Source organism: Zosterops lateralis, assembly GCF_965231275.1.
Source record: "Zosterops lateralis genome assembly, chromosome: 31".
Classification (NCBI taxonomy): Eukaryota; Metazoa; Chordata; class Aves; order Passeriformes; family Zosteropidae; genus Zosterops; species Zosterops lateralis.
The window spans coordinates 1,535,344-1,549,119 of NC_139791.1; the positions used below are offsets into that span (position 1 = coordinate 1,535,344).

At 48.9% G+C, this 13,776-nt stretch overlaps 2 protein-coding genes across 3 annotated transcripts in view; one reads left to right on the plus strand and one right to left on the minus strand.

The window, feature by feature from the left end:
- The window catches only part of LOC310920622 (olfactory receptor 14A16-like), a gene marked incomplete at its 3' end in the record, with an annotated part of 597,990 nt that overhangs the window by 166,951 nt on the left and 417,263 nt on the right, over positions 1–13,776 (minus strand). The gene's annotated exons all lie outside the window — the stretch shown is intronic.
- On the plus strand, positions 2,464–3,396 carry LOC310920795 (olfactory receptor 14A16-like; the record flags this gene model as incomplete). The annotated part of the gene is made up of 1 exon (XM_083880854.1): positions 2,464–3,396. One exon carries the CDS (start codon positions 2,464–2,466, stop codon positions 3,394–3,396), a length of 933 nt encoding a protein of 310 aa, XP_083736980.1.

Below are 13,776 nucleotides of genomic sequence, written 5' to 3' on the forward strand. Positions count from 1 at the left end.
GAAACACATCCAGGTCAGCATCAGAGACCCCTTTGCCTTGTTTATCCCCACTTGTCATCCTTGCCTGCAGTGTTCTGCTCTAACTGGAACCTGGGGACACTTTGTCAGGTGTGTCCCTCAGTGGGACCCATTAAACTTCAGGAGACCCTGGAGTGTCAGTCTCACTAGGAATACTTTTTGAGAAGTTCTCTAAAGGGTTCTTCAAAAGCTTTTTAAAACACTCTCAGGGATTGACACCACAGTAAACAATACCAAAGCCCCAAGAGTCTCATTAAAGTCTTTGTTCTGTGTCTGTGCTGGTGAGCTGGGCTGAGCTCCTGGCACAGAGGCAGATCCTGGCAACCAAGAACAGCTTCAAAAAGACATTCCTCCTCAGGAGCAGCTCCTCTCCAAGCCCAGCAGGGCTGAGGGCACTGCCTGCAGGTAACTGAGAGCAGAGAAACAGACAGAGGCTTAAAGCAACCGGAAGGACAATTCTAAGATTATTCATGGAGAAATCTTCACCACTTCTGACACAGTAAGTCTCTGGCTGCAGGATCTTCTAAAGCTGACCCAGGACAGGACTGACAGCACGGTAAGGATGGCTCTGCTGCTCTTTCTGCTTTGGGGGAGGATGTGCTCCAGAGCGGGGCTGCCCTGGGCACCGTCAGAGGGACAGGGCAGGACGGCTCCTGCTGCCAGGGACGGCTGCAGGGGCTGAGGCTGGGGCTGCAGCCAGGGCTGCCCAGGGCTGTGGTGCAGAGCAGGTGCTGCAGCCCTGAGGGCTCTTGGCTAGGTCAGGGGATCTGCCACCTGCCAGGGGGAGCTCTCAGCCTGCCTGGGAGCTCCCATGGATGGTGGAGGGGAGCTGTGGGTGCAAGGAGTGACTGCTGCCAGGGCAGGTCCTGCTGCTGTGGAGAGGGTGCTGTGTGGGCCAGGGCTGCTGAGAGCTCCAGGTCATGCCCAGATCATTTCTCGGGGGCTTTTCATGAGCAGATTCAGGGCAGGAGTTTCCTGCTCAAGTCTTTCCTTTGCTGAATCTGTGCTCCCACTTTTCCCTGGCTCACCTTGGCAAGGGAAACTCAGCTGTGCAGGGCAGAGCAGGATTGAGGGTCTCATACTTTTGAGGATTCCTGGTAACCTCAGCAATTTCTCCACCTCCCCAGCCTCCAGATCCATCCAGCATCACCTTTCCATGGTGCCCAGGCCTGGGGGAGCTCTTCTTTAATCCCTGCAGCCCCGAGCAGCTGCAGGGCAGAGCTGGCCCAGGGGCTGGGCTGGGCTCTGGCAGCACTGGCAGGGAAGGAGCCCGGGCCCACAGGAACAGCTTGGGCTGGGACAGCTCCAGCAGCAGAGCCGTGGGCAGGGAGGGAGGGAGGCAGTGCTGAGGGAAGCCCTGCTGCAGGGGACATGTGGCACCTGCTGGCCCTGCCCTGCAGGGCACACACTGCCCTGAGTAGCACAGCTTCTGTATTCCCTCCCAGCCAGCAGAGCCCTCAGCCCGGGGGCTCGGGGCCCTCAGTCCCCTCCTAGGCCGGCAGAGCAGCCCCAGAGATGAAGGGCATCTCTCCTGCCATGTGCCCATTCCCTGCTGACCAGGGCCTCAGGGCCACTGTCCTGCACTGCTGCTGCCTGGCAGGGGCTGTGCAGGGCTGGGCAGAGAAAGGCTTTTCCTCAGGGCCCAGCTCTCTGTCCTTGCCTTGCCCAGGTGCTCCTGGCATTGCTGACAGGCTCTCTGGGAATGGCAGTTGCAGCTGCAGGCTCAGGCCCAGCCCTTGGGCTCCTCCTGTGCAGGCTGAGCACAGCAATGGGGTGTTCCAACTCCCTCTGCCCTGGGGAGCTCTGGGCAGGGCAGGCTGGGAATGAGCTGACTCACCCTGACTTTGGGAAAGGCAGGAGCCACTTTGTGTGCCAGGGATCCCTCTGCTCTCAGCAGTGTCTCCTGGCTTTCAAGGGTAACACACATTCCAGGGAGAGGAGCTCAGAAAGGTTCAAGTCCAGGTTCCCAGAAAGGTTCCCAGAGCAGCTGGAAAGAAGTCACAGGGACAGAGCAGCTCCCCTCAGTCTGCACTAGGGCTCAGACAATCCTCCTGCCTCACTGGACTCTCTGTTCTCCCATGGCTCAGCAGAATCTCTCGTTCTGCCTCCTGCAATCCCCATGCCTTTGCCCTGGCAGCTCCTGTGCCTTAGGAATAGATTTTTTGTCCAAGGTCAAACATCAGGACGGGCCCCTGCCCTCACTGTTCCCCTGCACTGACTGGGGGTCAGGGATGACTCCCAGGTGTCCTGCCTGTCGAGGTCTGGCTCCTCACTGAACATTGGCCAGGAGCAATCAGGGCTCCAACAACCAAGGTGAAGGAAGTTCTCCTAGACATACACAAGGGAGAGGTGTTTAGTGGATGGAAATGGTCCGTGAGGAAGGGCTTTGGCTTTTCTGTCACTGTCTTTCCTCCTTCTGCAGGTTGGGATGTCCAGACACAGCAAATGTCCAACAGCAGCTCCATCAGCCACTTCCTCCTGCTGGCATTGGCAGACACAAGGCAGCTGCAGCTCCTGCACTTCTGCCTCTTCCTGTGCATCTCCCTGGCTGCCCTCCTGGGCAACGGCCTCGTCATCAGCGCCGTGGCCTCCAGCCACCACCTGCACAGCCCCATGTTCTTCTTCCTGCTCAACCTGGCCCTCACCGACCTGGGCTCCATCCTCACCACTGTCCCCAAAGCCATGCACAATTCCCTCTGGGACACCAGGAACATCTCCTACATAGGATGTGCTGCACAAGTCTTTCTGATTTTCTTCTTCCTGGGATCAGAGTATTATCTCTTGACTATCATGTGCTACGACCGCTACGTGTCCATCTGCAAACCCCTGCACTACGGGACCCTCCTGGGCAGCAGAGCTTGTGCCCACATGGCAGCAGCTGCCTGGGCCAGTGCCTTTCTCACTGCCCTGCTGCACACAGCCATTACATTTTCCCTGCCCCTGTGCCATGGCAATGCCCTGGGCCAGTTCTTCTGTGAAATCCCACATATCCTCAAGCTCTCCTGCTCACACTCCAAACTCAGGGAACTTGGGCTTATTGCTGTTAGTGCCTGTTTAGGTTTTGGCTGTTTTGTGTTCATTGTTTTCTCGTATGTGCAGATCTTCAGGGCTGTGCTGAGGATCCCCTCTGAGCAGGGGCGGCACAAAGCCTTTTCCACCTGCCTCCCTCACCTGGCCGTGGTCTCCCTGTTCCTCAGCACTGGCTTTTTTGCCCACCTGAAGCCTCCCTCCATCTCCTCACCATCCCTGGATCTGGCCCTGTCAGTTCTGTACTCAGTGGTGCCTCCAGCCCTGAACCCCCTGATCTACAGCCTGAGGAACCAGGAGCTCAAGGCTGCAGTGTGGACACTGATCACTGGACATTCTCAGAAACAATAACTTGGTTGCCAATTTCTGCAAATCACTTGTAAAAAGTAGTCTCTGATATCCATTTTGGGTTTGGTTGTCAGGGTTTTGTTTTGGTTTAGTTGTTCAATACTGTCCACAAAGCGAGGCCATTGTTTGTGCCCTTCCTTGTTTTGTTTCTCTCCACCTATGCTGTGACCCCAGTCTGTGTCAAAGAGGGGCTGTGCTCTCAGTGGCTTTAAATGAACTAAAGGATCTCCCAGCACACTTTACAACAGAGATCCCTTTTTTATTCCCTTCTCTGTCACTGCAGCAATGTCTGTGTGCAGAGCTGGGGGCAGATCAGGGCTGGCACAGCAGCTGTGCCCAGCACCAGCAGCCCTTGGTGTTGCCGGTGCTGCTCCCGTGGCCCTGCCCCGCTGCCCTCCCGGCCCTGGTGTTGCTGTAGGGCCTGAGGGCTCTCGGGGCCGGGCACAGGGCTGGGGGTGGCAGTGCCGGGGCTGCAGCAGGGACAGGCCATGGGCACTGCTGGGGCAGTGCTGACACCTCAGGGCAGGGCCTGGGGGCTCCAGGCTCCTTGCCCAGGCTCTCTCCAGAACACGCCCAGGCCAAGGCTCAGCACAGAAAAGCCCCGTGAGCAGCCCCAGGGTGGCCGTGGGCAGGCTGGGGACAAACAGCATGGCCGGGGCTCTGCAAGGTCCCTGGGGGAGATGGGAAAGAGCAGCAGAGCAGAGGCTGATCCATCCCCACTGCGCTGGACACCCCAGGGCAGCGTCCCAGAGCGTCCTCCTGCACCTGCCAACAACATCCCCCCTCTGCAGCCCTGGCCTCTCCCCCAGCTCACACAGGTGCAGGATCCTTGCAGGCACAGACAGGGCAGCACTGGCTCAGGATCCCCTGTTTGCAGTGCCCAGAGCAGGCCTGAGCACCCCCATGGTGTTGGTGTGGGGAGATGAACCTGAGGGAACACAAATGCCATCAGCCCCTGGGGCCAGGAAGGCCTCGGAGATGGGAGAGAAACCACCCAGGTAATTTCCTTTGCTTTGCTCTACCTTTGCTTTTTTTCCTCTTCTCTGCCCCAGATTTCTTCTTGCTACCCATCCTTGCCCCCTCCATTGAAAACAACCCATCCCTTATTGCTCTTTCCTCTCTGGCCCCACTCCCCATTTCAGTTCCTTAGTTGGCACCATGAGAACATCCCTTGGGGATCTGCATCATTTTCCAAGTGCTTCAGGAATTTTCTGCAGGGTCCTGCAGTGCCTTAAGTTAAGGATTTAAAGAGTTAAGATTTTAGCTAAGGGAAAGAAGCAATTTATATTGATTAAGATTAAGATTTAATTTGGAAGAGTAGTTCATTGTCACCCAGTGTGGCTCTTCAGTCTTCTTCACTCAAGTGTGGTTAATCCTGGTGCTCTGGTCTCTGATCTTGATTGCAGTAAAGGTGGTGAGAAGCTCCTGGAATATCCTTCCTACTGGGGTACTAGAGTCTTTTCTGCAAAAGATAATACATATACATAATCCCCTGCCTGCATGTTATGTACTGGCCCATCTAGTTCTCTGCTCTGAGCCCCAGCCACATGTTTCTCAGTTTCTCCAAGTTATTTGTTTAGGGCCGCCATATATTTGTGTAGGGTTTCTTCTCCTACTTGGGTAGGTATTGTTCCTTCTTGGACCCCATATGGTCTTCTATACAATATTTTAAAAGGACTAATTGCTTGCAGATGGAGGTGCTGTGTGTGTGCAAGTGAAAGTAGTGAGGGAGGAAGGGAGCAGCTGTGCTGGAGGCAGGGCGGTTCTTTTCCTGGGGGGTTTTGTTTCTTTTTTAAATTAACATGCCCCTCTTCCCTGTCAGCTGTGGGCAGAGCTGTGTAAGTGTATGTGACTCTTGCCTGGTGCAGGCTGGGGGAAGGCAAAGGGCCCTTGTCCGAACTGTGTGCAGAGGAATCCTCAGGGGCCCAGGCCAGGGCTGCTCAGTGGCCGGTGGGTTGTGGTGAGTGGCGGCAGCTGTTGACGCTTCCCTTGGAGCATCTCCAGGCAGGGAATGTTGGGGGCTGCCAGCGCTGGGGTGTCCCAGAGCCAGTGGAACATTGGAAGGTTGGGGCTGCCCTGCTCCTGGCGCAGGCGGCAGAGCTCTGTCAGCCCCTGGAGAGGACAGCCAGGGCTGTGCAAAGGTGAGAATGGCAGAAGGGGCTGAGCTGAGAGGGAGCCAGAGGGATGATGGAGTCCAGGCACTGGGGGCCTGGGCATCCCTGGCAGGGGTGTGCCAAGGCTCCTGGGGCTGGGGCAGCCTCGGGGCTCTGAGCATTCCCTGGGGAGCCTGGTCAGAGGCCCAGCCCGGCCTGCAGGGGAAGGAGCTTTTGCTGCTCTGGGGCCCGGGGCCAGCCTGGCCCAGGCCCAGCCATTGCCTGGGCTGCTGTCCCTGCTGGCCCGGGGCCCGGGTGGGAGCTGCCCCAGCGCCGGCCCTGGCAAGGAGCCGCAGCCCCCGGGGAGCTGCCAGCTGCGTCTGCTGGGCTGCGGGCGAAGGGAGGCGGCGGCCGCAGAGGCGCGGGGAAAGGTCCTGGCCCCGGCTCTGGGCCGGGCCGGGGCCACGGGCAAAAAGTCACCCTGCAGCTCCCGGCCCAGAGCAGGGAGGAGCGGCAATTGCTGGCTGAGAGAGACCCTTGGCAAGGGCCTGCAGGGAGAGGAGACAGGGAAGGGCTTTGCGCTGCCGGGGCCCAGCTGAGATGGGATGTGGGCATGGACTTGTAGCCTGGGAGGGCGGTGGGGCCCTGGGCCAGGTTGGCCCCAGAGTCTGTGGCTGACCCCAAATCCCTGGAATTGTCCAAGGGATGGTGAGATGGGGCTTCCTGCCAAGGAGGGACAGGATGGGATGGGATGGGATGGGATGGTGTAGGGTGAGTATGGAAGTGTGGGGGTGAGATGAAGTTTGTGAGGGGTGGGGATTGGAATGGTGGGATGGGTTGGTGTGGGCTTTTGGACTGCGGCATTAGAGGGTGGGAAAACAGGGAGCACTTTTGGAGATGGCTCTTGCTGCTGATTAATTAAAAAATATGGATATTGATCTAGTATTGATACCCAACTGTGACGGACAAAAACACGCTAACAGTTTAAAGTTAGAAAGGATATGTATATTACAATGCCAGGCAGTGTACGGGATCTCTCCCAAATACACACCGCAATTTTCAGATGTTCACAGTCCTTTTCTTTACAGAAGTGTTGAATACCCAAAACAGAAATGCATATTCATAATCCTTGTATGTCCCATTCCTCACTTTGTATGGTAATTAGCTAAAAAGCTATTAAGCATGCATAGTTTGTGCTTTGAAATGGGTCGGTGGTCCCTTTCAAGGGAGGGGAGGGGTCCTGAAACGAAGAGGTAAATGAAGTCTTACTTGTTCTTACATTTCTACCTTTTCAATGCAAATGTGGCAAATGAACCCTTGGTAGGACTCCTGTTTCCTGGATTCATGACTGTTCAATGGGTTTCTGGGAATGGGATGTTCCGTAATTGTCTTGTGTTCCTAAAATCTATTTATCAGATTCTCTGTTCCTCATTATAAACACGACTAAACAAACATAAAGTTGACAAGCAATCCGTTATTCAGATCCAGGAGGGCTAATCCAAATCAGGTTTCTCTCAACTAACTTTTAATTTTAGGAAAGCCTATCTATCTACTTTAATTAATTCCAACAAAGCTTTTCTTTAGCTAAAATCTTAACGTCTTTAAAATCCTTTACAGTTATTTCTGAGCTGTCCACCAGCCAGCCCTGCTCTTCAGGTAACCATATAAACAAGTTATATCTGTGGGTCCAAATCCCAGACAGAGACGTGTTCCTGGCTGGAAGAAGGAGAGGACTCACACTTGGGGATCAGGAGGGTTTTATTCAGGCTGAAGCCCAGGTGCAAGTGAAGTTTTGTGGGGCTTTCATGCCCTTAAATAAAGGGGGCGTTACCTTTGGGAATGAAGGGGAGTGACTTAGGAACAGGGGGCATTGGCATGGCTATTTGGGTGCAAAAGGGGAGTGGGGAAACCTGAAGCCTGGCTGAGTCACCTGGCTTTTGCCAGAGCACTCAAGCTTTAGGGTGTGGTGACAGTGATTGACAAGATCTGTTGTCAGGGAAGGGCTACAGGGGGATGGGAGGGGTCAGTATAAACCATTACAGAACTGATAACAAAACATACAGAACTTTAGAAAGCTCAAAATGCACATTGCAACAATCCTTATTTCTTTAAAGTCCATGTCTCATATCTCACTTCTTCTTTAAAATGAGTAAATTCTTTTACTCAGTATACAGATTCCTCCTCATCTACCCAAGACATATGTCTAGTATCTCTCAGAACCAAACCAAACGCTTTTGATAGTAAGGTTAGGGCTGCCATCTCTTGCAGCATTCTCCAATTCCAAACAAGTATCACAATAGACAAAATCAAGTTTATGCTAATCAGAATAAGCAATGCAATGATAAAATTAATTAAGGCATTAAATATGCTGGTTTCTGTGGGTGACCATCCAAAAAGAACATCCCACCAAAGTTGAGACAGGTGTTCTTCAAATTGCTTAAAGACCCCTTTGATGGTCTCTGTGTCATGGTGTATCATGATCAAAGTCTTTTTCCCTGCATCTCTAATTTCTTTTAAAATTTCTTTCAATTTATGATGCTTAATAATTGAGCAACTAAAGTCAGACTCATTCCTATGGGCACAGGCACAATTTCTTGTACAGTAGCTGGGTTAGCCTTTATATATTGATATGATATTACAGGTGCCCGGTAGGAAAAGTCACATCCTTCAATTTTAACAAAATTACAGACACATAGATTGAGTCTCATTCATGATTAGACTGTCTATCATTATGGTAGGGTATGCAGTCCTGAGACAGACACAACCTTGTCCTATATACAGAAGCAAAGTTGTCTGATTGCCTGAATGCATTTCAAAGTGGCAAATGCTTTGGTCTGTATCCAAACGTGTCCTTATCCCCTTCTAGTGTCCCTTCACAAATGTACCCTAGTTGTTTCTTCATGGAATAGGGCTCTAGGTTAATGGTTTGCCACTTCCCCTCAATTTCTTGTACCCACATTCTGTGTCCAGAAGGGTACAATACAGTCCCCTCATGATTTAATCCTAAAGAGACTCTGGGGTGAATTAAGCTCACTGATGCGCTGTGTATAGTTAAAACAAAGGCTGTCACCATACTAGTCACAGGTTATAGGTGAAACTAAGATCCATCAAGACTGAAGTTGCTTTTCCATGTTGGATGTACTATCGCAAACAATTTTTCAGATTTCAGCAGGGAATGGTCCTTCTCCACCCTTCCTGATGACTGTGGCAGCCACTGATTGCATCCACAGTTGTGCTTGAGTACACCCAAGAGCCAGTGAGATGTTTTCACTGGCTGTGCCTAGTGCATTGATTATTTCCTCACAATCCTGTTCTTCTGTGCTTTCCCATTCTGGTAATATTTTGGACAACTTCCAACGACTGTTACTTAGGGCTAGTAAAGAAGATTGTAAAGGTTGCTGTAATTTAATCAAATCACTCCCCATGGTGATCAATTTATTCATTAACACTTCTGAATCTATTGTGTTTAACACTCCCAATCCTGTTCCTAGAAACCCAGTGAAATCTCTCTTGCTCCTGAAATTACAGGGCATACGTTTTTGGAGCCAAGTAGTCCAATCCATAAAAGAGTTTCTGAGAAATGGGGAACACTGACCGGCTGGCAGAAGCATTTACTTGCAATCCCATTTCTACTCGTTTCAGAGACCATTCCAGGTTAATCAATAACCTCTGATTTCTTGTTTTCTTAGGAGCATATGGCCCAATTCTAGTAACTACAGGAATTACAGGCTTTTCCTCCTCTTCTGGAATAGCTGGCATTTGGGTAGTCACAGTCTTTCTTGGCACTGTTGGGGTAGTCTTAGCCTTGTCTTCATGATACTTGGTGCATATTTGAGTAATGTTAAAGTCAAGATCACACCCCCTTATTGCACACCCCTCTATTTTAGACTCTAAACTCAGGACACTTGGTCAAGCATTTGTCACAGCATTCAGGACTAATCCAGATGAGGTTCATGGGTGGATGGTAGGCCTCATGAAATCCATCTTGTATGAATGCATAATTGCATCACCAAACATTTCTTCTTTCCCACAGACTTGCATTTGTGATTTTTCGTAACTTGTAGTAGCTTCACGAGAATGAGGATCATAAGCCTTCCCTTGGCACCAGTATATCCCAGTTACATTATACCTGTGCGGTATTGCATTAGCTCCTGCTATGACCACAGCACTTACAACTTTCCTAATCATGTCTATGACCACTATAAGTCCATCTATTCACTGTTCCAAGTGAGTTTCAGCTCCAGTTCACCGTTGCCTGGTGTAACTTTCCAAACTCCTTCAGGGGTTTTCTTCACTCGGCAGTGATGGATCCGAGCCTTCTGTTCTTTGATCTTGATTGCAGTGAAGGTAGTAAGGAGCACCTAAAATGGTCCTTCCCACTGCAGTTCCAGGGTCTCCTCTGTAAAAGACTTAACATATACATAACCCCCTGGTTGTACATCATGTACTGGTCCATCTAATTCTCTGTTTTGAGCCCCAGCCACACATTTTTCAGTTTCTTTTAGTTGTTTATGCAGGGCCGCCATATACCTGTGTAGGGTTTCCTCTCCTACTTGAATAGGTGGTATTCCTTCTTGAACTGCATATGGCCTTCCATATAATATTTCAAAAGGGCTTAATTTCTCTTTTGTCCTTGGCTTTGTCCAAATTTGCAATCATGCCAATGGGAGAGCTTGAGGCCAAGGCAAATTTGCTTCTTGTCCCAGTCTTACAATTTGTTGCTTAATCAAATGATTCATCTTTTCCACCTGACCACTTGATTGAGGGTGATATGGGGTATGCAGTTCCCAATCTATCCCCCAGTGGTGGCTAATTTGCTGCACAATTTTTGAAATAAAGGGGGGCCCTCTATCGGAGGATATAGCGGCTGGAACTCCAAAACACAGTATTATCTCTTGTAACAGGGCTTCGGTTACCTCTCGTGCCTTAGCTGTCCTAGTGGGGAAAGCTTCTGGCCATCCTAAAAAGGTATATCAGTTAATACCAATAAGTAATGATAACCCCCTTTCCTGGTTAATTCCATGAAATCAATTTGCCACTGTTGCCCAGGCCCATAACCTTTCCCAGTTGGCCTAATTTTTGGTTTTAGAATGTTTCTATGGTTAGTTAGGTGTAGTTAGGTTTAGTATAGGGTTAGTTTGTTAGGAAAACAAAGACTACACTGACGGGTTACCTCTATCACTGTACCTTGTAATTTTCTAGCCAAAATTCTTTCTTTCAGATGGTTATACAAGGCATCTATTCTCCAGTGTGCTTTTTCATGTTCCTTTTGCACTGACCATAACAAATAGGAGGGTACTACAAGTTTCCCTTCCTTCTGTCACAGCCCATCCTTCCTGATTATAACTTGCCTTCTCTGCCTTAATAAGTTTCTTCGTTCTTATTATATACTGGCTTACCAGCAATAGAAATTTTTCCATCTGGAATCAGTGCTGCCTCAACTGTCTCATCAGATACCTCACCTTTGGCTGTGCCTTTTGCCTCTCTGTCCACCAGCATCTTCTTCCAATTCTGAGCTCACCTTTTCGTGTGCCTTGATGTGCATGATTGCTACCCTCTCAGGTAGCTGCACAGTCTCAGTATTTCCTGTGCATGTTTAATATTTTCCCCTTGTGAGTTCAGTAGTCTTCTCTCCTTCCAAATGGATTCATGTGCATGAACTACCCCAAATGCATACCTCAAGTCTGTATAAATATTTGTTTTCTTTTCTTTTGCCAGTTCTAAGCCCGGGTTAAGGCAATTATTTCAGCCTTCTGTGCAGAGTTGTTGGTTGGTAATGATCCAGACTCTCTTACTCCTCTGCTCGTGGTAACTTGAAGCCAGGGTTACCACTAACAATGTTAGAGGGTTAGACAGAACTCACGCTGATCCGACCACTGTGGTTAATCATATGTGATTTGTTTATTACGTGCTGCACAGCGACTTATATAGAACTTTACATAGTTTATATATGTAATAACCCTTTCATTGGCACCCAGCAGAGGAAAGAATGCAAACACACATTATTTAGTTTACTCTTAAGGTGGCTAACACACGACTACTAACAACTCTGTTTTGTGACCTTCAACACTCTATTATATTTCCCAAACACCTTAATATCTATTTCTAACTACACCACAGCTCACTAGGAATTTTCACTGCACCACAGGCTTGGAGGGCTTAACAGGCCTCAAGTCAGGCCCCAGTCAAGATAGGTAGGCCTCAGTTAGGGTAGTTCAAGGAGGTCTAAATATAAATCATGACCTCTTTTCCTGAGGAAATCTGTAAGAAATCCCCCTTTCTTCTTGAACTCCCCAAACTTAGTCAAAGGCACAATTGATTGCATCCCACATACATTTTAACAAACAAAGCACAACTAATAATATACCTATAATAACAATGAACAGAAGGATTCCAAAATGGATCAAATCTTTGATCCAACCAGCAATTCCAAATGAGCTGATCCAGTTTTTAAACAGGGTACTGACAATTTTCCCCATATTACTCCTTGGGGTTATTTGAGCTGTTCATAAATTGAATGTGAGTGATCTGACAAATTCATGCAGCACATGCCTTCAAATTCCTCACATCCATGTCCTTGAGCAAGGAGAAGGAAGTTGATGGCAGCTCTGTTTTGGAGCACTGCATGGCACACAGATGAAACATCCGCTGAGAGCTCACTTAACATATTAGATGTTATATTAATTTGTTTGGATGTCCAACAAGCTAAGGTTCGTAACTGGGTCAGAGCTTGTGCCGATGCAACTCCTGGGGCAAAAATTGATGCTACTATTAAAGTTGGAGGTCCCCACAATGATACTGAAGAGTTACAGGTGGGATTTAACTCAAGAGCATTGCATTTAGATTGTCGGGGTGTTTGTGCAAATTTTGTAATTTGATGAATGGAAGGAGCGAACAGGGTTAATTTCCCAAAGTAACATGGGCCCCCTGCAGCTCTCTGGGGTGCTGCAGACCAGGCTTGATCCCCAGCATCTCATGGTGGTGCTACAAGCTGTGTCCAATTGTTGCAGTACTCTGTATTGCTATTATACAACGGGGATTCAGGAAACAACCAAGTGTTGTCAACTTTGGATTGTCGTACGTGGCCAAATGTCAAACAATAATTACTTGGTACAGAACAAGGAGATCAAATTCCTGTGGCTCAGTACCTGCTACTTTAAGATCTTGTGTGATTGCAACAGCTTGTGCTCCTAGATAATTTCTAGGGATTTTAAGATTTTTGTACCAGGTTTCACACTGGGTATGAGTGGACCCAATGGGCTGATGGCAGCATGCGTTCCAAGCCTCTGTCAGATTTGGATATATTTTGGCTTGAGTCCAGTTTTTGAACTCTGTCATTGAAAGCAATGGAACTCCACATAAACAGGTGCAAAAAGGACTGGACGGTGTTGCTAAAGACAGACAAAATGGATCTTGTCTAGTTTGATTGGCCCATGTGACCCACATGTTTTCTCTTTTGTCGATGTCGAGCACTCCAAATACATTTCCTGTTAACAGAATATAGAGAATAAGTAGTTCAACCCACAGCATTTTGCTGGTACTTTTGGTGTTTACCTTTAGTGTTCTATTAAAAATATTTACAACTTATAATTAACTTAACTTTTACAAATATAATGATACAAACTACTTATTTCACACATCTAAAACTTAATTCTAATTGGGGTTGGAATTGCCCAAAGATGATCCCGGCAGGTCGTTGTTGTCCGGATCGTTTTCACTGTCCGATGGTATTCTTGCCGGAGGACACACACGGGTAAAGCGACTCGGCACCCAGACAGGACCAGCGTCTGTGGACACACACATGTATTCACAACCATTAAACAACACTTGACTCAGCCATTGCCACTCACTCGTAGGCATGTTTTTTTGATAAACATAAAGTCCTGGAATTGCCTGTGTCCTCCCCTCTTTTACTGCGTGATGATGAATCACGACCACAGGCTCTTCTCGACCTTCCACTAAAACATAAATAATTCAAAGTAATGTTTTTGGCAACCTACTAACTACATCAAGGTCATCAGTCTGCTTTTGCTTTGCAAGATATTCTTTCAGGATGCAGTTTGCTCTTTCTACAATAGCTTGACCTGTGGGAGAATGGGGGATCCCTGTAATATTTTTCACCCCCCATTTCTGCATAAATTTGGCAACTCACTGACCAACGTAGGCTGGACCGTTGTCGGTTTTGATTTCCACAAGCACACCCATGACTGCAAAGCAAACAGACAGATGCCTTTCTACGTGTAAAGCTTTTTCCCCTGGCTGTGCTGTCACCGAAATAAAATTAGAATAG